The 26,609-nt window shown below is 39.8% G+C and overlaps 1 protein-coding gene across 2 annotated transcripts; it reads right to left on the bottom strand.

The window, feature by feature from the left end:
* Window positions 1–804: 804 nt before the first annotated feature.
* Window positions 805–23,995, bottom strand: adamts12 (ADAM metallopeptidase with thrombospondin type 1 motif, 12). Of its 2 annotated transcripts, none has more exons than XM_055039493.1 (24): window positions 23,562–23,995; window positions 23,117–23,481; window positions 16,724–16,901; window positions 16,365–16,573; window positions 16,188–16,271; window positions 15,605–15,729; window positions 15,360–15,509; window positions 14,417–14,560; window positions 13,796–13,940; window positions 13,619–13,711; window positions 13,379–13,524; window positions 13,127–13,296; window positions 12,382–12,515; window positions 12,111–12,231; window positions 10,114–10,358; window positions 8,611–8,752; window positions 8,409–8,535; window positions 7,782–7,992; window positions 6,533–7,651; window positions 5,632–5,784; window positions 5,272–5,448; window positions 4,595–4,741; window positions 4,364–4,517; window positions 805–3,790 (listed from the first exon to the last, which is right to left on the bottom strand). In XM_055039493.1, exons 1-24 carry the CDS (start codon window positions 23,671–23,673, stop codon window positions 3,663–3,665), a joined length of 4,779 nt encoding a protein of 1,592 aa, XP_054895468.1. In that variant the 5' UTR covers window positions 23,674–23,995; the 3' UTR covers window positions 805–3,662. The 2 variants fall into 2 exon arrangements, with proteins under 2 accessions (XP_054895468.1, XP_054895469.1); XM_055039494.1 differs by having other exon boundaries at window positions 23,604–23,995.
* Window positions 23,996–26,609: the final 2,614 nt, after the last annotated feature.

Raw genomic sequence — 26,609 nt, 5'->3', positions numbered from 1 at the left:
TACAGGATATGTTTTTGGAAAATCTACAACTAATAAAATACACATTTATGCGGCATAATCAAAAAAACCACAACAACTTGGCTTCAGAGTGCTGAAGTTGTGCTGCCCCAGCTTTTAAGAGTAATTTTATGACCTTTTGGGGCTTTGTAGAGAACAAGCTCACAGTTGTTTATAAAACAGCTCAGATATGGCTTTTCAAGACAAATGAAATTGAGTGAAAAGAGCATTTTTTATTTGTCATTCAGAGTACTTGGTTAATGAAACGCAATTAAAGATGTAGGCATGGGTCATGCAGCTGGGTGGCGTTTGCTTCATCATGACAACATGCAGACACATCCTGCACACACACCATTGGCTTTTAAGACAAGACGCTCCCCTTTGACCCAGTATCGTGTTTCTCCTTCCATTAGTGCTGACTAACTCTTGGTCTCTGGCTTGAATGACAGCAGCACAGAGCATGGAGCAGGGCAAGGTTCTTTCGTGTCAAGTTATCTGGCACAGACAAGCCGGGAAAATCTGGGCCGGCTGAACACGATCCCTGAAACAGAGCTGCTGATTCAGGTGTTACACATGCATCAGCAGCATGCCGGCACTCTGAGGCAACAAATAAATAAATTAATGCAAATAAAAATCACAAAGCAAACGGCTACAATGGAAATAATGAGGTAGATTTGTTGATAAATGGACATTTTTATGATTATACCCCGATAGCTACATTGGTCAAAATATAAACAGCATATTATGTAAAACATATATGGATGAAAAAAATGAAATCAGTAAAAGGAGAACACAACTAAAATATTATTTTAAAAAAAAGTTTATTTCATGTATTTCATTTACAAAAAGTGTTACGTAAAATCTCCTTTTCGTCACAGTTATCAATGAAGACATGCAAAACACAAACACTCTATTGCCAAAAGTAATTGCTTACCCATCTAAATCATTAAGTTTAGTGTTCCAGGTGAATAAAATCCAGCACCTTGGCATGTAGACTACAAATATTTGTGAAATGGGTCGTTCTAAGGAGTTCATCGAATTGCTTAGATTCACTATAGTCAACTGTTAATGGTATTTTCACAAATTGGGAATGACAGCAACTCAGCTGCAAAGTGGTAGTTCGCAAGAAAAAAAAAAAAATCAGAGTGGGGTCAGTGGATGATGATTTGTAGAGTTTGCAGAGGTTACCAACTTGGAGCAGTCAGCAGCTGCAGTCCTCCTGACTTCATGAAGCCTCCAGATTGCCTTCATGAAATGAGTTTTCATGGGCGAGCAGCTGCAGTCAAATGTTACATCACCAAATGCAAAGTACAGTGCCAGATGCAGAGGTGTAAAGCAGTATTAAAAAATAAAAATTATTCTTTGAAGTGACAAACCATGCCTTTGTTGAGCAATAAAACTGGTGAGTCTGGCCAAGAGAACGATATTTGCTTGAGCGTATTTTGCAAAGTGTGACTCAGAGGATTTTTTTTTTTAAGAATTGGGGTTTGAGCTCTTAGCTCCAAAGAAAGGAACTCTTATTGCTTCAACGTACAAAGGCATTTTTGGGAAATGCTCTGGGCTTTCTAGGAATGGGTCCTTTCTGTTCCAACATGGCAAAGCAAACTCTGTAAAGACACAGATGAGTGGCCTTAATGTGGAACATCCACATGGAACTGATCTTAACCCAACAGATCAAGTCGGTACCAGAGTGCAGACCACTGTGACTGACTAGTTACAATGGCTTACGAAAGTGGCTGACCAAAAAAATGTGCTCTGTGAACATTCCTAGATCTTGTGGAAAGCCTTTTCAGAACTAAAGTTGTTGTAGCTGACATCATTTTAAACTATTTGGATTTGGAGTGGGATGTTACTCAAGTTTATATGTGTGAAGACAGACAAGAGATCAATTTTGACAAAGAAGTGTATGAGTAGAGAGGGGACACCCTGTGAACAATTATGTTTTTTCATCTTGCCTCATGTTTGTCCAAGCCTCTTTCACTCACAATTTGAAGTGAAAGGAACAAAGAGCAGCGAAGAAAAGGAACTGAAGATGTACAACTTGGTAAACAATTTCACATAATCACAAGTGCTATCTTAAGAGAGACCTGAGAGGGATGACCTGCAACACCTCTGTTTTAGTTTGAAAAGGGTGCAACGACTGTGAGAGGAGATTGTTGCATTCTGCAGCTGATTTATTAATCTTTGACAATTAGAAAAAAAAGGCCTATAAAAAGTTTTACATAAACACACAGTCAGTGCTGGCTCTGAGAAAAACAAAACATAATTCAACAAAAAACAAAAACAAGCATTAAAAATGTTGACGTCCATTCGAACAATGTTGGAATAATGGAAAATCTTAATGTACATTCTGTTTTTACCAGTTCATTAAAAAAAAACATTAAGTATTAGCTGTGAATCATCAGCAGCCTAATTTTACAAACACTTTTATTAAGTTGTAAAAGCACCTTTGACCCAGAAATCCATGCTAACACACAATGAGGCATGGTCCGGCTGTCTGTATTGAGGCAATGCAAGTTAATAAAAAAGCTACTGTTTATAATACTTCAAATGTTGTTCCTGCCACTTAGAACCATTTTATTGGCCAGAAGAGGTGCAAGAGTTGCCAACACTTTTTCTGGCTACATGGAGCATAAAACCCCCCCCAATTGTTTCTACACACAACTACTCAGCTAACCGAAAGAAAACTGGCACACGTTTCTGCACAAACAAGAAAGGATACATTTGACAGCTGGGAAATTTATGTTGTTGTGAAAAAACTTTGCAAGTTGTTTACCGGTCTCTCCTGGTGAAAAGAGAGCTGAGCCTCAATTTACCAGTAGAAGGATATTCCTACCCTGATCTGTGGTCACAAGCTCTGGGTAGTGAAAGAACGAGAACAGATATTCAAACAGCCAAAATGAAGGTGTCTGGGTTCGGTCAGCTAAGAGGGGTCCAGAGTTCAAATGGAGCCATTTAAGGTGACATGTTGCACCTGGATGACTCCCTGGAGAGGTATTCTGGGTACATCTCACTGGTAGGAAGACCCAGGACACCTTGGGACTCCCCTGGAGTAGTTGGCCCAGGTGGCTGTATGTTTTTATTGTCACTGTGGGCATTTTCTACACATATTTTACTTTTAGGAAAGAACAATTTTACTTTAAGTAATGCTGTTTTGAAGCTACCATTGGCTAACTATGAGCAGCATTTCTGTTAAGAATCTGACTGCAGACTGGCTACATGATCAGATGCCCTGACTAATTAACCAACCAAAATCGGCTTGTTTTCTATTCTTAGAGGAAGAAATGAACCAGCCTAAATCAAGTTCTACCTTTTGATTTTTGTGTAAATATGAACTTGTGGAGTTTACTTTGTGAGATTGTTATACCAGCCCATGCCTATGCATCACTTCATTTCCCCAGGTCCCATGCTCAAATATATTTCTGAAGTTTTGCAAGCACTTTGGCTTTTTGTATTACCTGGTTATGATCCAAAATTTTACTTCAGTGAGTTAAGAACAACTAAACATCATAGAAAAAAAAACACAACTGAAGAAATGCAGTGACCACTGAGGCAGTCAGTTTGGCTTGCTGAAGTTGTCATTAGCACCCTGGTTTCTCAGTCTGTGGATAGCGGTTGTTTCGTACCAGTATTTCATGAACAGATGGTAAGTCGCGTTGCAGTCATTATGAGTCCAGTCTTGGTAGCGCCCTGCAGGTGAAGCAACACTGCCTTTGAACCGACCGAAGCATACAGCGACCCAACAGCTTCAGCTTCTCACAGAAGCGGGAGGACATGGTGTTTTTTCTGCAAACTGAACAGACAGAAACCAAAACAAAACTTGAAGTTTAATACATGAACACATGTGCCCTGATATAAGGAAAGGAATGTAACTACACAATCAGGCCGACAGGTCGCGGCCTGATGAAGCTAAAATATCAGCTGATTTCTTAGTGAGTCTCTAATGCTAAACAGATTAGTAAGCAGTTTGAATTAAAGAAGTTGCTCATACCATTTTTCATTCAGAACCTCGTGTCCCCTGGTCTTCTCTGAAGGTGTACCGTGATGCCCTGCATATTTGCTGATTCCTACAGTAGGTGCAATGCTATTTGACATGGTATTACCTGCCATTTGCACAACAGTCAATACAGATGTATCTTAATTTTCTTGGCACTGAGTAGCTGCAGTTAGACCAAAGGCATAAAATAAAGTATGCCACTAAAATTTGATCAGCACTAAACACCAGCTTTGGAAAATTGTTACCTTCACAATGTGAAATTGAGGTGCAAATGTGTGCATGAACAATGCATGTGGGAACGCAATCTGCTTTTCCAATCAACCTCTTTCACCACCAGAAGAGCACAGGAACACGCTCAGGCATACAAACCTGAGTTTTTTTTGCATTCCTGCATGTTGCATTTCCTGAGTGTTTCTGGTTTAGAAATCTTCTCACAAAAGCGGTTTGGCAAAACGGCCGAATCCTCATCGGTCACGCAGTTGACTGTGCGCTGCTGTTGACCCTCTCCACAGCTCACAGAGCACTAGAAATAAGAGTAGTAAGTTAGAAAAACAATCAAAAATCTGAACTTTAATTGTGGGTCACCAGAGTGAGACTGACCTCCCCCCAGCCTTCGGTTTTCCAGTGCGTGCAAGACTTTAGATTGCACAGTTCAGTGTCGTTTGGCCTGGACATGGTGCTGCAGCGATGAGGTTCGGGGCAGTACACCAGTCGCTCCCTGATGCCTTCACCACAGCTGCCAGAACACTGGGGACAACAAGCATTACTGCTTTATTTTTAGATTGTTTCTCCAAACAGCAACCTTCCTCACACAGACAGCATTGCAAAATTGTTGACAGTAATACAAGGATGTTCTTTGATCTTAACCATTGTGCTGTAGCTCTCGCTGTATGTTTGGGTTTGTTGTAATGCTGAATTGTGGACCTCAGCCACAATTTTAAGTGTTTTGCAATCTCTTAGCATGTTTTCTTTGATTGTCTTGTTTATTTGGCCAGTTTCTCTGTCCCTCCTGAAGAAAATTATCTCCACAGCTTGATGCTGCACTGCATTTCACTGTGGGGATAATGTTTACAGGGGGAGCTAATACAATTTCCTATAAATTTCAAACTCATGAAACTCTTACCTCAGAGTTAATTAAGGACACAAAAATATATCAGACAGTCATTTTAATGCCAAAATAACTAAAAATGTCTACAATCATAGGCAGCATAGATAATGTGCCTAAATATGCCCTGCTATGTTTAATCACATGTAAAATGAATGTATGATTGTCCTACCAGTCCCCAGGGTGACACGGTCCAGTTCATACAGGGCTTTTGGGGGCAACCCAGGGCGCTTAGGGGTCTGCTGGACACAGTCTGACAGTGGAAAGGTCTGAGTGGACGTTTACTCTGAGAATCAACACACTGAACGTCACGGTGCCTCCTTCTCACAGACCCACAGCTTTCCGGACACTGTAGAGAGAATAACAACATAACACGCGCCGAAAAAAAACTATGTGAGTTAAAACAGACACAAGAAAGTTTTTGTATTTCTTCAGTGACAGAAATAATTAATGTATTTTAGTAGTAATTGTAAGTAACAAGTAAACTGTGTGACTATCAGTTTCCTGACAAAGTTCCTGCAAACTTGCTGACCTTGCTCCAGCTGCCAGTCTGCCAGGTGGCGCATGGTTGCAGATGACATGTTCGTGCAGGCTCAGGTCTCTTCACGTTGGCACAGTCCTCATCCTTCTCTGAACTGCACACCACGGTTCTCCATAGAGCTCCAATCCCACATGTTGTTGAGCACTGGACAGAAATGAGTATCATCTTTAAAAAATAATATGTCTATGCTTAGCACAACATTAAAGCATTACACTTAACGTCACTGTTACCATGGAAATAAAAAACGTCAATCATACATTTTCATGGATCATATTAGATCTTTGGACATTCTTCTTTTTAGTCGAATATATTATTATTATTATATGTTGGTTTAGCCCTCAAACTAGTATACTGAAAGCTACTTTATTTGATCTGCTTTATTTTTTTTTTTTTATTTTGTAATATAGTTACTCTGGAAAGTTCTTCTAATTCCACTTTAGGAACATTTCTAAGAACTGTTGTAGATTTTTGGTGGATCTACCAGGATAAAAACAGTAACAAAATAGAAATTTGTGCCTGAAAATATTTCTGCTGGGGAAATTGTTCCTTTCATAATACCCTGAACATTCAGTATGAAGCTTTTTGAAGGGAAGATGCAAAGCATTGTGGATTAGTTCAATTTTTCTAGTATTTTATGTGTCACTATTTTTCATCCCAGTTTAAATTTCGCTATAGTTTATACTTTCTGTTAATTAAACGGTGTGAATGTTAAATCTTCTTTAGGTTATCTGCATAAACAGAGTGAGAAGAATAAATCTTGAGGGTGTAGGATAATTAAGTTTCAGTCGACAGACGTTCAGGGTACCATCGTGGAAATAGCTTTAATGTAAATGTTTACTGGAATGATGTTTTGCAGACAGAGACAAAAAGTTTGAAATATATCTCAACACACCTCACTCCAGTTTCCAACAACCCAAAATACATCCATGCTCACTGGTTCTCTGGCCATCAGATTTCTTTGGTCACTTGTAGAACTGCTCCGCTGACTACTTGGTTGCTGGTTTTGGCTCTTGAAGTCACTTCCTTTGGAACTGGGTGGTTTTTTAGCACGAGCAGTTTGAGTGGTTTTCTTGGTTGCTGCAGGAGAGCTCTTCAGGTTTATAAGTGTCACATGAAGTGGAGCTCCAGTGGTGGATGGTTTTCTTACAGTTGTTACAGGAACTTGCATTGTTTTGAAGATGGTTTTTGAAAGGCCCGGGCCAAACTTATACATGGGAGTGGTTAGAGGAGCACGTTGTGTCCATGGGCGGTATGATTTAACATTTGAGGTGGTGTTGATGTTGGGTAAGTGGTGGGTTGCTCTTGAACATGTGTCACTACTGGTAAGAGAGAATGGCGCAGTAGTTGTGGGTGGCATGCTAGTTATATGCTTGGTAAGAGGACGTGCTTGTGGTTTTGGTGTGGTTGTCTGAAGACGAGTCGTTAGAGACGTTACAGTGGTGAAAAAATCCAGGTCAATAATCTTCTCTTCTTGTTTCGTCTTGTCCTCAATGATGTAATCATATCCTGGGGAGTACAGGACCCCATCCCCAGTACTTCCGTCCTCTGTGTCTACATTTTCCTTCTCTCTAACACTTGTTTTCTTTTCTTTATTAGCGAAAGTTGATTTATTAGGATAATCTTTCCTCTTTGCATTTTTCATTTTCCTCAAGAGAACACTAAACGCATGATCCTCTGAGACTATAATTTCAGTAAATGTAACTTGAGGACTTAAAGTGGATTTTGTGGTGGCAGTTGTAGTTTCTTTGGTGGTTGTTGTAGGTGCAGCTGTGGAGCTCATAGGTGCTAATGATGGTGAGCCAGGATGTTTAGTAGAGGGAGTTTTATTTGGGTAAATGCGGCGATACGCAGGGGGAAGCCCTGGACGTCTGTGAAGACTCGAGTTTGGGCAGCTCTGCAAAGCACACAGTGATTTGGACCTGGGTTTGGTCGAGAGGTCACAGATCTTCTTTGGAGCCAATGTGCACGACACTGTGCGTGAGCGAACTCCTCCTCCACATGTGACCGGGCACTAAAAGCAAAATGAAAACAATATCAAGCTGGTGGAGATTCTGGCAATGACAGTCTTTTATTGGTAAAACTGCGGTTAAGAAACAAGCTGCTACCCGAAAGAAGACAAGCTACCCTTAAAAAAGGCTTACTTCCTCCCAGTTGCCAACAGCCCATTCCTGCCCACATGGCACATCTCTGTTGCACGGCACCACAGGTTTTGGTTTAAGTAGATGCTTGCATTCCACAGGGTGGAGAACTCTCTCCTCCCCTGAAACAGTGCGGACACAAAGAACGGTTCTCTTCCTCAGTCCTGTTGATCCACAGGTTTCTGTACAATGCTGCCAACCACCGACCCACCACCTAAGAGCCAGAGGACAGAACAACAAGGTAAGCAAAAAGATTCTTACTAATCACATGGGGCTGAGACAATTTTTTTTTTTTTTTTAAAAATAAGCATGGACAAGTATTGTTTGCAATGTTCTTCTTTGCACAAACAGTTTATGAAAATGTTGAATAGATTTTAACTTTTAGTTTGTATGCATGGTGCCTCATTAAAGAATCTGAAATTTTAAATGAAAAATCATTTATGTTCCTAAATAATTGTTATGATTAGCTCACAAACAGAGAAAATGTACAAAGTAGTTCTTTTTTGGACTTATATATATATCAACAGATTTCAACAGGTAAAAGTTTAAATCTTGGTTATGCAGCAAAAACGGTTAATTGTGACTGTAGAAAATCTACAATGTAGCGAGAGGATGTCAGAGAATTCACACCTTGCAGGACATTCCATATTTTTACATTTGCGGTGTTGGTCCCCTGGACGGCTGTCTGGGTCGCACAGAGACTCGTCCACGACGCCCACATCTGTTTCAAAACACAGCACTGGCTGGTGCTGCTCTCCTAAGTTCAAAAACATTTCTTATTTAGTATATTTTATTGCAAAAAAAAAGCAAGATGTTTCAAAATAAGCCAAACCTAGGCCACAGGTGGTGCTGCAGTCGGTCCAGGCTCCATGTCTCCAGCTGTAAGTGGGTTCAGGGACCTGATTTTCTATAAATCTTGTCTTCTTGACGGTGTATTCTATCTTTATACCTGGATTTTTCTCCTGAAACAACAACTATATAAAAAAAATAATGTAATCAAATAATTCACATTCTTTTCTATCTGATTTTTCATTAGAGCTTTAATTTGGACCCTTTTAGATTTCTGTGTTTACTTTTTTGTCACACTTATGTGTTTCAAATATTCAAATGAATGGGAATAATACAACAACCTCACTGAAGAGCAGATGAGAAAGTGTCAATCTGGAAAGTGTTACAAATGCTAATTTTATGGCTTTGGGTCTCCAGGAAAAATCACAGTGAGAACTTTTATCCACAAATGAGTAAATATAGAACACCAAAATGTCACCAATGACTCATTCATTGGTCACACCAGAATCAGGAATATCTAAAGCACATTGTTTGTTCTGGCTTTGGTCACTGTTCATGCAATGAGTAACAACCAAACATGGCATCGATTGGGAGAAGATAAATCTAATCAATAAAAAAAAAAAAAAAAACACAGAAGACTGCTTTCACAGCTTCTAAAAACACAATGACCACCAAGACTTTTGTGAAAATGTCTCCACTGCGCTCATAGTAGAATGTCGTCCCACCTGCCTCGTACTCGCCGTTCCACTGGACGGGGTAAACGTCTGTTTTACATCTGTGGCATTTCAGAAAAAGATAATCTAACTAACAGGAAAACACAGTGGTGGTATGATGGTGTGGGCTGCGTCAGAACCCTGCTGACTTTCAATCAGAAAAACCTGAAAAGAAATATTCTGCCTTCACTTTGTAATCCAGTGGAATTGGATCATTAACCAGAACAATCACTGAGAGCATATCAGAAAGTTCATGTCTCAATGACAAAAAAAAAAAGTGGTCTAGTCAAAGCCCAGTCTGATTGATTCATTTTGGCCCTGAAAAGGCCATTCATGCTCAAAAACCTCTCTTTAATTTAGAAAAAAACTGGCCAAAATTAATCCAAATCCATGTTAAAAACTCACTACCAGGTATTGCAAACCTAATAAGTGAGTATGTCGCAGTCAGTTATGATAATTAGGGAGTATTGACTTTTCTTTTTGTGTTTGATATGATTATATTTACCTGAAATTTAAAATTGGTATAATCGAAACTGATACAAAAAAAAAAAACAGAAAAAAATCTGTAAAGGGCTAAATGGTTTTTCACAGCACTGATTGTATTTTCCTTTATTTTATTTAATAAAAATGAATGACCAAGAACTATTTTATGGTGGGACTCAATTCGGTTTGATTAGAAGGTGAACTACAAACACAAATTAATTCAGTTTTAACCTCTATAAACAGGACTCTTTTTAAGGGTGAAGTGGCACAATGCTGATTATACTAAAACTTCTTCTGAACAACTGAGAAAACAGTTGTTTTCATTCACTCCTATGAAAGGGACAACCTACCTGGAGCAAGACTGGCTGCTTGGTAGGTCCAGGTGCAGTGAGGTTCTCCATGTCTCCACTGCGCTCATAGTAGAATGTCGTCCCACCTGCCTCGTACTCGCCGTTCCACTGGATGATGAAGTTCCCGTTGAGGAAGTACTCGTCTGACCCCACACTTCTGAGGGCCAGGAAGTTACCTGCCTCCTCGGCTTCCCTCACCAGAATGTCCCTGGCGCCCTCTGGTATCACCCCCACGTCCATGTACCCTGGGAGAGTCGAGAGGGGAATCAGAGTCGCACTGAGGTAATGGGATGGCCCACCATGGCAGCTGCCACGCTCACACCCAGACTTTCAGACACCTTCTCTCTGATGTTTAACCCGGGTGGGCTCAGTGTGCATGGATGCCTGGCATGTGTGACTGAATGTGTGCTTATTCGGCACGGAGGGGGTGGGCTGGAGGTGGGGGTGCACTGCCCTGTCTCTGTTTTTTATTGCGTGGGGATGGGAGGTGGGTGGTTTGGGGGAGGACGAAAGCAGCAATGAGTGGTTCTGTGCAGTTTAATGATGTTTGTGGGAAGGTGTGTGTGTGTGTGTGTGTGTGTTTGTGAAAGGAGGTGGGGGGGATGCTTGCCCTCGGTGTGAGCCTTTTGAAGTCTCACACATCTGGGCCGCTTATCTGGAAGAGATGCAACGTGCGGCAAACACACACACACAGAAAGAAAGAGAGATTGAAGGGAGGAAGGCGGGAAGGAGGGGAGTTTTTATTGTTTTAGGGCCTCTTTCACTATGAATCTGTCTTCACGGTATGTTGATTTAGCGGGTGAGTTATACTTGTCCAAGTGCAGTAAAACCAGACAAAGATGTGTATCTTCAGACAAACATGGGCCTGCATGCATCCACACTTACATCTCAGCACAACAGGACAAACAGCTGCAAAGTGTGGACGAGGTTGCTGCCATGGCAATAAAGAACAACGGTGCAATGCTGATGCACTGAAATGACTTCTGCAGACATAAATTAAAATTCTGCGCTTTTTCATACTCATCTTAGTAGTCCATCAAAGCTTTTTCTCATTAGCAGTCTGTCTGCTTTGCATTAATAATTTTATAATCATACAGACTCCCTCAGTTGGAAACAGCACCAGGCCAAAATGTTCACACACATTTTTCCATGTTGCAATCACAAACTTGAATGTGTTTTATTTTGATTTTGAATGATAGGTCAAAACAAAGTGGTGCATAATTATGATATGGATATGAAAAGAAACTATATATGGATTTCAAAACTTTTCCATACCAAAAAAAAAAAAAATCATCACCCTGTAGAGATGGCTGTATTTCAAGCCATTGTCTGACTTTTGGGTCATTTATTTCTACAAGCTCAGTCAGATTAATGGTTGTGGTGCTAGTCCTGCTGAAATGTGAACATTCACCTACTCTCAAGTCTTTTGCCGAAATTGTCATAGCTGAAGAACTGAATCGTCACTGCATAATGCTGCTACCCCAATGTTTTACTGAGGCGATTGGTATGTAGGTAAATCACCTACATTTGTGCAGCGTTTTATTAAGTAAGAGGACTCCAAAGCCCTTTGGCTCAGTCATTCACCAATGGAATCGGCACCACCTGGCCCACTGACCACCATAAGCTTGAGGTATTATCTAAGAGCAGACTGCAACTTTAAGATGCTCCACGACTTTCTACATGATTTGCCTGCTGTGTTCTTTGGTCTTCATGATTATTTGTCCACTAATATGCTCTGACAGCTGCATTCATACTGAAAATAATTTAGGAGATATCTGAAGACAGTTGATTGCATTTCATTTATTTATTTGTATCAAAGCAAATCTGAGCACATTTAATATTTTTCTGCCATTTTTGTATACTTTTTCTTTGACTCTACAATGCTCTACTTTGTCTTGATTCTCATTTTAAATCTTAATAAAAGAATCTTGTAACATGTAACAAGTTCAAGGGCTATGAATAATTTTGCAAAGCACTGCAATTGGTGTCTCACTCACCTAAACCTTCTTGTTCATCATATGCCTTATAAACCGTCTCACAACTTGTGCCGTCGCCCAGACAGACCCCACAGCGATCCTCCACTGCGTTTGAGTCGATACCAAAGTCACACCCAACCGCCTACAAACAAACACACAAATCATAGCACAGTGGAAGTTTCCACAGAGGATCTTCTCCCTCTGTCAGTTTGTAGTTGCTCTGCAGTGTGTCATCATCCCGCTCCAATATAACCCTCCCAGTCCCTACAGGTCTCTTACCCAGGCACACTACCTTGCACACTCCGTTTACACAGATGTTTCTGGACTTGTTGTTCATGAAGCACGGGGTCCCGTCGGTCACCGCGTCAAGCATCTTCTCCGAAAAATAGTCACTCACTGGTCGGCAGTGAAGTTCGCAGGGATTTACTGAGGATGAGCATAAAACAAAATTAATCAGGTTTATGAAATTATTGACTTTTTTTCTCATTACTTTTATTTATAATCATCTATTGCTGCTGTTATTATCACTATAATTTTATGCCATACAAATATATATATATATATATATATATTATATATATATATATATATATATATATATATATATATATATATATATATATATATATATATATATATATATGATTGCACTACAAGGCATAAGGCATAACATAAAATGATGTAAGTGTCCAATAGATTAATACAGTGATGTCCAAATTCATTTATTCTGCAGTAAATCCGGCTATATTTTCTATCTCTTAGTAAACAGCTGACATACAAAACTCATCGGATGATACCGTTAAAATTGAATTTGTTTTGTATAAATTGACAACCATTTCATATCGACTAACTGCCATAAAAACCCAACAGAATTTGAGTGCAGATGCCACTTGAATGACAGAAATCTTTCAAGGGTTAACGTTGCCCCCTATTGATTAATACCAAGAACTGCATCTATTGTTGAATTATGTTATGAAACAGAAAATGTAAAAAAATTAAATAAAATACCTAGTCTGTTTGAGGTATTCATCACTTACATGGGTTAACAACTGGGATCCACTGGTAGAGCTGGTTGTGATACGGCACTGTGTCAAACTCACTGCACAGCATCTCCCTGAAGGACGGCTTCTCATTCTGACAGGCTTTGGTGTTACAGGTCCGGTAACGCTTCCTTTCTCCAGTGCAATACTTTCCTCCATATTCAGGTCTGTTGGACAGCAGAATATTTTGAATCAACCACACACCTAAGTATTAAAGGTAAAAAAAGGAGGTCCAGAGTAGCTTCTTACTTGGGATTGTTGCATTCCCTCTCTGCAGACTGAACTCCAGTTCCACAAGTCCTGGAGCAGTAGGACCATTTACCCCAAGACCCCCAGCCTCCATTCACAGTCTCTGGCAGTTTACCCACAATTACACACTCTCCAGAAATACACCACTAAATAAAAAAATTTATAAAAATTAGATTATTTAAAATCCCTTGAGGTGTGTACTGCAAACCCTGGTATGGCAAAGCTTATAACGGCGTTTACCTTGTCTGGTCCACAGCGAGTACCATCTATAGGCGAGTCCAATTTGGATCTACAGCTACCATTCACTGAACACCAAAGAATCTGGCAAACATTCTGAAATAAAAAGGCAAAAATCAAAATCAAGAAAGTTTGTTTTCTGAAGAATTTAATGTATAGTTTAATTTGAGCGAGACTTACATCCACCTCTGGACAGAAAGTAGCATTTGGACCATACTGGAGCTGGCACTGATGATGGGTGGTGTAGCGGATGCCAAGACGGGCAAGAGGGGTAGTTAGGTCTCTCTTGGAAGGACGGTCATCCAAACAGAAACCCCAGCCACGACTAAGGCAAATAAAAATGAATATGAGGTCAGTTATTTTGTTTGGGAGAAGAAGGAAATGATCTCTGCACATACAAATATTCGCACAAACTTTCTCATCTGATTATGGGGAAGCTGGAAAAACATATTGTGAGATTTAATCAGAATTATTGAATTAATCTTTAGTACAATTCTTCTAAAATAATTCTAGAGTTGTAATCTCTCGTGTCCCCTGTAACCGTCGTCATTTTGTTTGTTCTTCTTTCTTGTCTAAAATGCCATAAAGCTGTGTTTCATGGCTCGACTTCCATCATGCATCAGTACCAACACATTCAGGTCATCCAGGAGTACTACGGACCCAGCAAGAGATGCAAATGCTTCTTCATCAGGAAATTTACTTGCCCCAAAAGAGGGAAAATGAAAATAAAATAAATACATTTTTGTCAGCACTTTTCATAGTGAGTGGTTTTAGAATAATGAAGTTCTGATTGTGCCTTACTCGAGGAAACGTGTGATGTACTCTTTGGAGCAGGACGACCAAGTAAGAGGCGAACTGTCATACATCAGTTGTCTCGACATTATGAACGGGTGCTTTGTTCCCACCTCACAGTCATTCCCTTGGCCGTCATGATGGATCCCGAAACTGCAATGAATCACAAATTAACCCAACTTAAATAAAGACTGCAAAGGCTTTTATACAGAGGTTTTGTTTGTTTACTGTACTTATTTGGCAATGATCAGATTACCAGCATACCAGGAGGATTATGTAAGCTAAGACAAATCTAACGATGAATTTGGAATGATTTACAGAAAAACAAAGGAACAATGAGTGAAGAACTGTATTCAAAACAAGAAATATAGTTAAAGGATCAGAGGAACTAATGCAAAGAAAGAAAGGTTCATGCAATTTTAAAACAAATAGAGTTCAAAGATATGGCATAAATTTACTTTTTACTTTAATGGGAAAGTGCTGTTTCAAGTCCAAATTTAAAGGAGACAACATTTTTTGTACATTTTAGGTTTTTCAGTGAACTGTTCATAGATTCTGCCCTAATTTTTAGTTATAGTCCCAATGATATTGTAATGCTTAATTAAAGAATCATTTGGATGTAAAATAAAACTGGCCTGGGAATATTGTCTTGAGAAACACCACATGTAATCTTTGTTTTCTCAAATTTATTATTATTGTTCTACTGCATAAATGTTATATTTTTCAGCAATTTGATTAATGATAAATCTTTTTTATATTGTACATTTTAACAATTATCTGTCAATAAGATGACTTTCAAACTGGGAATCATGCTTTGGAAAAAAAAAACAGTGTACAGCTCTCTTATTTATCTATACCTTTATGTCTACAGAAATAATACTGTTAACAACACATTGATACTTTCTTCTTGTGATTATTCTCTGGTACTTTACAGATATTAAAATTGTACCACCTATGGCCCATTTCATGAGCAACAGTGAAGGCGACAGGCAGTCCTGAATCCTCGTTGATGTTGCAGCTGCGGTGGGGTTGACACATCCCAGATAGATGAGAGAGACCCAGAGTCTCACATGGCTGGTTCATTCCTGCACAAATGTCTTTCCTTTAGAGGGAAACAAAGTGAAAAATTAACTTCACTTCAGACAGGGAACATGTACAGAACCCATGTGACTTACAGGAAAGACTTTTGACACTTGCCTTGTGATCAGAACAGCCAGATCGTGGTGAGCTGGGTGAGTGTCACTCTGTGGATTCAGGTTTTTCTGCCACGCACAGAAACTGGACAGAGTAGTGTCTGCATGGTGAGCAATCTTCAACCCTTTCTGCAGCAAACACGAGAGTTTGACCAACAAATCACCACATTTTAAACTCTTCTTGACATTTTCCATTGACATTTCCACAGGATTATTTACACTTCTGAAACATTTTTCACAATACTATTCGCAGCTCAGTTCACACAGGCAAAGTTTAATAAAATCATTATTTATTAAATATGTCAAAGATAATCCATCCTTCCATCAATCAACAATAAATATGTTGCCTGTGATTTTGTACATATCTATTATTTGTCCCCAACCCTCTGCTGTTTTGCTGCACCTTTTGGATGGTTGTTTCAGCAGATCTTTAAGAAGCGGGCCACCTGCCCTCTCTCTTTTAAAGTATTACTCCCTCTGATGAGTGAACTAGAGTTAAGCACGGGACATAAAGTCCTGTTGCAAGCACTTATCAAAAAGTCACAAAAGCATAGTTGAGTATTTGGAAAACTTTGGATTATTTGTACCTCTTCTCCTTGAAGCAGAATGAGGCGCACTAAGATGACATGGATGGCATTTCCAATACTGGCATCATGAAATATTCCAGCAACCTGCCAGCATAAAAATTATTTGTGATGATAAAAAAACAAAAAACAAAGCAAAAAAAAAACAGCTTAAACCGAGGGGGGAAAAAAGTTCTTTACCATGTTCATGATGGTGAAAATGTAGGACTCAACATTGTCACTGCCATGGTATTCGATGAGTTTGGAGTCAGCCACCACCATGGTCTCCACCCATCGCTCTCGGCTGACTGAGCGCTGCGAGCGGGACTGAGCCTGAGCTTCCCCCCTCTGCTGCTCTCTCTCCCACTCCTCCCTCTCTTTTTCCACCTGGTGAGAGTCACTTGGAGCATCTAAAGGACGCATAATGAAACGCACAGCTTAGAGCACACTTATCCTGGGTTGGCTCAGGTGCAGGCTGAGCAGAAAAAAGGAAGAAAACTCATTTACAATTTCACACACACCTGCAGTCATATATTCACACACTGAGTGAAAGGACACACCTTGAACTCCACAGGGGCTGGGAGTGTGTTTGGACTCCAGGCTGCGTTTTCTTCTGTGGTTTTCCTCAGTATATCTTGGATAGACAACATGTGGTTCTGGAGTCCCTGCTGGATCACTGGGCAATTTCTGGGCAGGTTCGATGAAGAAATGCCCCTCCGGCAGGGAAAAGAATCCTCTCTGCAGCAAGAGAAAAAAAAAAAAAAACACGACAGCGTGGCAAGCTTGGGCTCAGATCATTCATTGAGATGACTCACACATCCCAATGTGCAAAGCAAGCAAAGCTTAAATAGCTCTTTTTGGAGCATGTTCAATAGTTTCACAAAAGAAAAACCTGTGTCAAATAAAATATTAAGTCTCATTTCCATACATGGATACAGAACTCTGGTAGAGATGCCAAATAAATCATCATTAACTACAAAGTTTCACTGAAAGCCAGGAGGGCAGATGATCCCCATCTTAAAAACCTGCAGAAACACATTATTTCCATCTGGCTGAAATCTGTCATTAGCCAGCGGATCAGAATATGAACCTTTTTCTTCTCCTCGGGCAACAATGCAACAACTCCTTCGAAAGTATGTTGTACATGTTCTTACAGGTAGAGGCTATTTAGACAGAGACACAAATTGCTCCTGCAAACAATAACATGAAGAAATTGAATTGACAGCCTGGCCCATTTCTTTTAGCCACACTTGAAAAAAGGAAAGACAAGAGCACATGACATGGCAAATGAGGCAGGTGTGCTCTGATCCTCACAAGTTCACAAGAACACAACAGGTCACTGAAACATCCTCAGGAATATCCACTGTTATGATCATTTGGTGTTTCAGGTTTTTTTTGTTTAAGTTTTGCACTGCATGAAAAGTATCAATATAAATGTGAATTTCCATGGAAGTTCAGGTAATGGCTGAAATTTTAAAACTTCTCCAGCAGATCAGATGGACATGACTAGGAATTGACATAAAATGTGTGTTTCAGGTCTTTAAGAACTCAAAAACAATGACAGGTCTCCTGCTGCAATGCTAGACCATCCACTGGAAAAATAAACACATAACAATTCTTAATGAGAAAATTAATGGAGAGAAGAAAGTCTTTATCAACAAAGATGAAAGCCAAATCATTCTATTTTTAATGTCATAAACTTTTTGGACTTATTTTCTTGCTCCTCGTCTAACCAGCTGTTCCAGCACTGCTCAGCTTTCTAGGTCATTTTGACAAGTCATACATGTGTTTCTTGGAAGAAGAGGCAAAAGAAATAGGAGGATGCTCCTTAAGCAGCCGGCACAGCTATGACTCTGTATCCCACTGCTGCGTTCACGGAGTTCAGAAACTAAAAGTCGACACTCCCTTTGGAACGGAAAGATTTCTCCATCTGCTTCACTAAATCCAAAAATGTAGGTTTCCACATATACTGAAACAGCTCTGCTGGATGCAGCTGAACTGCTCTAGAGAGTTTTCACTCTGGATCACAGTAAGAAAACACAAAGCGGATGAAAAATGTCTGTTTATGCTGGAGGTTTTGGTTATTTTTGAATAAAAATATTAACACTGAAGCATGGTTTCTTCAACAGCAACTCAGAGTGCGGGCCTTCTGCCAAACATCCCAGAGTTGTGGACTCATCTCCAAAGCATGCTGGCTGATATGTCTACACTCAGTAGGAAAAGTTTCCCACAGGCTCTGAGCAGCAAACGCTCAGCTGACTGAGCAGTTCCTCTACGTCTCGCCCAAACACTCCGTGTGACAGCAATAACAGATGGCCTTATCTCAGCTGTATGGGCTGAACACTGGACAAAATATTATTGGAAACCATGTTAATTTTATAAACTGCATTTGATACTTATTCATACCGCTTGAACTTGTTCACGTTTTGTCATGTTACAGCATAAAACTGTGTATTTTATGTCATAGACTTACACAGTGACGCAAAGAGAGGAATTGTGAAGTGGAAATACAATTATTATGAAACGTAATCTAAAAAATGTGACATGCAGTTACATTTAGTCCCAATGCAATCATTAGCAGAGCCAGATTTCACTGCAGTTACAGTTTGGGTTGTGTCTTTACCAGCTTTACACATCTAGAAATCTGGAAACTGTAATTTCTGCACATTCTTCTTTTGAAAAAAGATCAAGCTCAGAGAGTGTAGAAGGAGAACATCTTACAGATTTTTGTTGTGGTGTAAGCTGTGATACACTTTGATTTCTGGCCCATTTTCAACCAATTTCAATGTTTGCATGTGTATCCAACATGTTGGATGTCCTTAACTTTCTTTCAAAAATGACTTTGTTCAACTCTTTCCTGTAGAAGCCAGACTTCTAGTGTGCATTACTAATAGTTTTCCAGTCAACAGCTTCTTCAAGATGACCTTTGAATCTCTACAGCTCCTCTAAAATTATCATGAGCCTCCTGACTATTTCACTAATTAACACCTGATGATGTTAATGCATGACCTGACAGTCATGCATTTGTGCATAAATTGCATTAATAGTTTTCCCTGTACTCTTTCCATTTCCTAATTTTCAGACCTGAACCCTTGTTTGGCAGTGACTGTGATCATCTTCTTGTCCTGTTCCCTGAGTTCTAAGACTTCTCCTGAGTCCCAGCAGACAAAGGCAGGTGGTGGTCCGCAGAGCAACCAGTAAGGAATGCTACAAAGAGACACATTGAGAAGTCAGACTGCTGCTCTGCATGATGTACATGAAACATCCAGACATAGTCACTGTGCCTGCACTGTTTATGGTGTTAATGGTGATCTTTAAATTACTATACTCTACACAGATCCTTTGTGAGCTTTCTGATCTTCATGCACAGACAACCGAAGCCATGTTCGCAAAGTCTTTGTTTTCTGTTTCACCATACATGGAGAAATGCTTCACTGCAACTCTGAATCCTGAATGTTCTGTCAACTTGGACAGGATTTCACTTTCCCCTTTCCAACCTCTGTTCATTAATCCCTTTCCTCTGACCTAAAAGGAAGCGTGCTGTTTGGGTGCGAGGTGCCAGAGCCATAGGAGGTTACCATAACATGGATCTGTGCTCTAAATACACCAGCCATGTGGAACTGCTTTACTCCTGTTTCCTGCTTCTCTGGGCTAGAAGTGGTCTAGTGGACCTGAAATAGACTGGCTGCCGTAATGCAAACTGTGTCCTCAGTAGAAATTAAATGGGACACAAGGAGAGGTGGGGGCTGATGGTGCTCATTACTGTAACATGATGTAGCACAAACTTGCATTTATTGAAGGTAGATTAAGGGCTGCACCAAACAAATTTGTCTCTGCGTTCCTCTAAGTTCAACGTATAATTAAGAGGTGAGAGTTAATTTTTAGAGGTCAAAACCCTTGCTGGCATTTTTTATTTGCATAAATGCTGAGAATTTTTCATTTATGTGAGGGAAATAATGTTATAATAGGTCTGAGCTTGCATGTACTTGCCTTGTGCATTGCCTATGGGCATGCAAAAATGCTCCTGTGAGTTCCCAACAAAAGCAGCTAAAAACAGATTAGCTTATTCTCAGTTCAATAATATGGTTCAAGTGGTCAGCAAAAGTAAGGGGAACTGCATGATGCAAAGACACATGGTTTTAGAGTGAATATAGCTGAGTTAGCAGCTGTAAAACTTTGTTTGTTTGAACTGCAGAGCAATTAAATCTCCAGCCAGATGCAGGATGCTAAAATGGTGTTAATATAGTAGCTTGGGCTATGATGTGGCTTCACACCACTAAGGAACCATGATCCAGTTATGTTGCCAGCTTTGCACATTGCAGACATTTTCAAACATTCATTATTACCCAGTGGAGCTGATGTGAGAAGGTACTACTCCAAAAGACGGACTGTATTTACTTCAGTCTGCGCACTGGTTCAAACTTCAGTTTAGGTCATGTGCGATTGAAAGAGATCACAGTCCTGAGAATTAACAGCAAATTAATTTGGGTTGTTTGTGCACTCCCCCAATACTGACAAAGATATACATGTTGAAATCAGTAAAAAATAAATAAATAAATATATTTATATATGCACCATTCTTCATGGTATACACATAAGCTATGAGGTTTCTGCAAATGTCATATTTTGGGGGGTAGGGAGAGGAAATTATATTATCTGGCTCACTGATTGGTGCATCGCTGGTCTTTATTGTTCCCTCTTATTTAACGATGACACACTAGACTGTGGACAGGAAGTGTCGTAATTCTCTAAGAAACAAAGACAATAACTTCAAGAGCTCACTGTTTCACTGTAGAAGCTGACAACTCGACAAGTGAAGTATTAGAACAACTTGAATTTTAAAAAAAGTGGAACAAAGAAAAATCCTAAGTTACAGTGATATGTGTCATTGTTCTTTTACCTGTCATCATAAATGTCTACCCAGTGCCAGATAAGTAAAGGTTCCCATTTCCATGTATACAGTTCCTCTTTCTCTGCCTCATGAGATTGAATGGCCTCCTTGCAGCAGCCAGGACTTTTCTCTCACATCTGCCTGGCTGAGTCTTGGTGTTTGATGGTTTTTGTGTGCTTTCAGCTGCTATAAACTTTTATCCACAGTTCTGTACAGTGCAATACATCATCCTGCAGCAGGTTAAGGACGACAACGAGAACATTCGGTTTTGTACAAAGAGTACTTTAAACACTGTAAGACAAGAGAGGCCAAATTTAACATTACATAAGGCATTCTTTTTTCGGAGGAAGATGAAAAGTGGGTCAAAGATATAAATTTTCCAGGCTCCTGTCATCATTTCAGTCTCATTATGAGTCATGTGTGACAAATTAAGAAATACAAGTCAGAGAGACACGACACAATTTACACAAGCATAACTGAGAAGTAGTTGGATGAAGAATTCCTGTTGTGACACAATTGAGCAATACACTCACACACAGAGACACACTTCAATATAAGAAGCTAGAACATCACTTTTTTCCCACAAACCAAATGCTCATTTTCCTCATTCATGCTCTCTTTGGTTGTTTGTATAAACCTTGTCATGATAAATAAGGTATTTACGGTGAGTAAAGGCTTTGCAAAGTATATTTGATACATAAATCTATCTTGTGATTCCTGTCAATACTTTATGGAATATTATTTCTAGAAATCTGTTGTCCAGCTGGCTTTTTCATCTGGTTAGAAATGCTACAGCCAAAGTAAATACCTTCATATGAAAGAAGCAGGTTTTCCTGGGTTTCTGTCTGTCACACCTTATTTTCCATGCAATAAAATATGCCACAAACTGTTACAGAAGCCCTATTCCGAGCACTGAACAAAGAGACACTGCATGCTCAGATGGAGTTCATGAAGACATTCTGCAAGTACAGACAGCGGCAATAAGAGTGTATGAATGCTAAAGGGTGCCGGTGAAAAGGAAAAGATGTGAAGCAGCAGCAGTCAGTGAGTCTGCAGAACAGACCTTCTGCAAATAGTGTCAGGAAAGCTTTGAAGAGCAAACCAACAAACACAACACTGTCAGATAGAGGAGTCTGCTGGCTGCCTGGGGCGCATATCTGCTTAGAGTAGGTGTGAGCTGGCTACCTGCAGCAAGGAATGCAGGGTTTTAAAATGTGACACGACCATAACCTCCAACATTTCCCATCATATGTTCCTCCAACCCATCAATTTTCTTCCAAGAACAGATCACAGAGGTAATAAATCCAGGAGGAGAACCAACACAGGATTACCCAGAATCTGGCAGATTCTGGGTAATCCTCAAGAAATGATCATTCCTTGCTGCGTTCTGGGTCTGCTACAGGTACTTTAATGGGTCCATAAATTGTTTTACTTTTTTACTAGATTCTTTCTTTACCACCACAGTCCAGAATTGTGCCTGGGTTACTGCAGACAAAATCCCAATCCGTTTGTCCACCTCCTGGTCCATGCCATCATCATTTGTGAACAAGTCACCTTAGGCATATCAAGATATTTGATCTTCTCACCTGCTAGAGGCACAGACTGACCCCTGACCGAAAAGGGATAGTGCACCCTTTCATTTGAGAATCATTCTAAACAACATATCTCGCTTTGGGACATCACACTATTTCTACAATTTGAAGTCCTTTTAATTACATGCCAAAAGTGCGGCACATATTGCAGTACAGCACTCATCATAAACTATCTTTGGCTGAAAAAAAAGGCAACTGCAGCTTTTTATGGTTATAAAATGGAACCTGAATCAACAACATCAATCATTTAAAGCAAGCATAACTGTTTTGAAACTTCAATTGACAAGTTCTGACTGGAGTCTGGACACTTCTGTAATCAGATATCAGCTTGCTGCACCTGTGATAACGTGATAAATATTTTCTATTTGAATAAAACTAACAGGACCACATTTTTTTCTCTGATGAATGAAACTGGGCTTAAAATAAACTTTTCAGTCCCAGATAGTCAGTAAAATAAAAGGACTTCCTACCAGTCCTTTGCAGGTGCTGATGGCGGCCGTTCCTTTAACATCAGGGGTTTCCACTGTGCCAAGAAGGTGGCAGGAGTTCCCCTCAGACAGGACAGGCTCAGCCCTGCTGGCACTTCCATTCCTCCTCTCCAGGACATATTCGGTTGACAGCAGGTGGCGATTTTGGGTCAAATTGAACGTTAAGGTTCGACCATTGTAGTTGAGCTTATAATAGACCTGTCCCTCTGGAGAAAGGGACCGCAGTGCGCGCCTGGATCTCCCGGTCTTGAAATGGTGAGACACGGAGTGGGAGACAAACTCACCATCAGCTCTGATTCTCACGGGATGGACGATGGATGGATCTGAGCCAGACTGGGGCAATTGACCTGTAGAATAGTAAAGTAAACTGTTGAATGCACTCTGCAGAGATTTGCACACAAAGTTGCGTCCATGCAGCCACACTGACCTTGCCTGTTGGAGAGGGAGAGGAGTCTGGCAGATAACTCACCGTGGCCCGCTGCCAACATGAAGACAAAGTACAGCCGAAAGAGAAGCGAGCATTCCGGCGAACATCGCATATTTCATAAGAACCAAAGAGGAAACCCGGGAGAAGAGTCATCTGCATCTGCATCGGCTGGTTGGAGGAGTCGACCTCTTCGATCCTGAACTGCTCCGGGTCATGACATGAACAGACGCAGATTCCGATAGTGGATTGGGGGCACGCTCCGAGGAGAACTGGCAGCCCGATCAGGGTTTTAGGGGAGAGAAAGCTCCCTTCTCGGTGGAGGACGGAGGAGGAGGAGTATCTACTTTCCTCACAGGAGCGTGGGGGGAAGCAGAGGAAGAGGGTTCCCTGGTTTGAATGGACCGTGTCTGCTTCTTCCCTTCTGTCCAGACATGTCTGTTGATGCAGCAGCGCATCTTCAACACGTGTCAACGCTCAAGCAAATGAGTTGCAAACGTTAAGTTTTATTTCAATGCCTTACAGAGCGCTAAACTATGCAGAGAGAGAGTACAAGATTAAAAATATGTTAAAATTCTTTTATAAAACACTAAAATCCGAGCATCAGGCTTTGTCAACACTAGTAAATCCTGAAATATTTGACAAGTATCACAGCCTGTAAACATTTTCACACCAAGCTTTTAATATTTGCTTGGGGGGGATTTTCTTTCATTGTTGCATAAGGTTCTTTCTTTTATGAAATGCATTTTTGTTATTCAGAGAGCTGTTCCCAGATGCTTGATGTGTGAGAACATTTAAATGACATTGAGGTGTTTTCAGGTGATTATCAGTTGTGAGCTATCTCAGAATTTCTAAATTCTATATGGTAAAAATATATTCTCTTTAATCGACTGAGTGTTCTGATCTGATTTTTCAATCTGAAGTTATAACAGACTTTTACATATATGCTATGTTCAATTGTTTTTGCTGTGGTTTAGCAAATAAAGTCATAATGCTATAGGGAGAAAAACTCCACTCCTAAAAAATTTTATATTTCCTTTTTATCTTATTTGTTTGTCTTCAGAAGCATAAGTTGTAGTCTAAAAGTCAAACTTAAGGCCCAACTTGTGCAAGCACATATTTTTGAAATTCTAGAGCAAACATTTCTTGAGTTTCAGTATTGGCTTGAGGAGCATTACCAAGTGCATCTTCTCAATAGTTCCTTGAGACATTTATTTATTTCCTGATATAAACTAGCAAAATTGTTGCTAAATGCATGCTAAATATGAGGGATTTTTGTAGATCCCTCATATTTACAAGCTCCTCCCAAAGCTTGTTTGGGAGGAGCTTGTTTGCGAACAAAGTAACTGGCTCTATGCATTCAGCCTAAAGTTCTGTAATTTGAATCTTTTTAGTAATTTGCTAAATCGACCAAACTTGCCTGCAGTGCTTTATGACTTGGATTGAACTGGAATGTGTGCAAATGCAGTTGAGCCTGTTTGCATCACTGGAATCATGCTTCTTTGTTTCTGTATTTAAATTTTTTTTTTTTTTCTATGAAGTGGCTTTGGATTGGCACTATAAACTTAAGTTGAATTGAACTGAATTAAAGGCTTTGTTCAGTTGTACTGTCTGAAGGCTGCAATCCCCTTCAATACTCATACTGCTGTAGGTCAGTTTGTGTGATTTATTTGTGGCTCAAAAGCCACAGAGATATGACACACTGCCTCCTGCATGGTCTCACTCTATGACAAACACAAAGGCAGACAATACAGTCAGCTCATAAATCTGCAGCCTGAGGGCAGCACTCTATGTCTATTTATTTATTCTTCCAAAGTACAAAAGAAGTTTACCTATGAGTTTGTGGTTATGGACCTACCACAGACTTATCTCAACGTTGTTGCAATTTGGCCGTGGCTCAATTGTGAGTAAAGAAGGACTGGACTGGTATTTTGAAGAAAAAAAGATGTGAAAATGCTTTCTTACAAAACTGTTTCATAGACTAGAAAGACAAACTTTTCTGTTTGAACAATATCTCACATCCTGACCCTAAAGCACACAAAGTCACAACCAGACCTTATTTCTAGAGTGATAAACTTTAGCCTGCTTGTAAAAAAAAAAACAATAATATCAATGCTAATGGGCCATACTTGGGAGTTCCTCTAACAGGAACCAGTGTAGCCAAAATGTAGCAGAAGTAAAGATTTCTTTGCATGGAAACTTGGGATGAAAGCAGCTATATTTAAACTAACAGGCAATTTCCTTCACTGGAGCTAACACTCCCCCAGCTTTATAAAACAAATAGCATGTTGTGGGCTGGTGATATATTATAGGCATGGATGCCTTATTTTAGGAAAGGGCAAGCTTTGGCTGAGAAAGCCATATTGAAGTATTGCTCTAGATGTTTTATTGGTTGAATGGATTGCAAATGTTCAGATGAAGAAGTTTACAAGTCTTAAATAATATGTGCTATTCCAGGTCACATTTCTACAAATATGTCCAGATTGTTCTCTGGATGTACAATAATCCCAGTATGAATTACCAAACCCAACCTTAACTGACCCCGTTATGTCCCCCAGTTACACTAATGTTCATCAGGCTGTGAAATCTTTGAACTTGGAAAATTATCAAGAGCTTTTGTTAGTTTTAGGTGGGAGAGAGAGGCATTGACACAGGGAGACTGTTGCACGCATTTCTCATTAAGACTTCCCCAAGTGTTGTGGTGAAGCCCCTTTATTTTTGTCTGGCTCCCTGAAGGCTTTGTGATAGTTTCAGGTCAAGGTTAAAGTGCCGTTCCTATGATATGATACACTTATTTGTTGTAAAGATAAATAAGTGGTTGCATGGTATGCTAACATGAGAAGATTTAATAAATATTTATTTTAAACAGGAAAGGAGATGTTTGACCTCAACATATTTTTGATGTGAAAATATTTCAGCATAAGTCAGCCTTTTCTTTTACTAATTTCAAGTTAAGTAGATACAATTTAGAATTTTCTTTTTATCATTTTCTTTTATAAGTAAATATGAATTAAACTTATGGCTTAATGCAAAGAGAATATTTTTCATTCA

The sequence above is a fragment of the Poeciliopsis prolifica genome, unplaced genomic scaffold (assembly GCF_027474105.1).
Source record: "Poeciliopsis prolifica strain line A6 unplaced genomic scaffold, Auburn_PproV2 SCAFFOLD014, whole genome shotgun sequence".
Lineage (NCBI taxonomy): Eukaryota > Metazoa > Chordata > Actinopteri > Cyprinodontiformes > Poeciliidae > Poeciliopsis > Poeciliopsis prolifica.
The sequence above is the reverse complement of the archived record's forward strand: the minus strand, read 5'-3'. Positions and strand labels throughout refer to the sequence as shown.

Excerpts from the sequence above, each read along its gene's own strand:
- adamts12 (XM_055039493.1), bottom strand. The coding sequence starts at position 23,673 with ATGCGATGTTCGCCGGAATGCTCGCTTCTCTTTCGGCTGTACTTTGTC. Across the intron at positions 12,232-12,381 it reads GTGTAAACGGAGTGTGCAAG|GCGGTTGGGTGTGACTTTGG; the intron begins GTAGTGTGCCTG and ends GTTTGTTTGTAG. Across the intron at positions 8,753-10,113 it reads AGCAGCCAGTCTTGCTCCAG|TTGTTGTTTCAGGAGAAAAA; the intron begins GTAGGTTGTCCC and ends TTTTTTATATAG.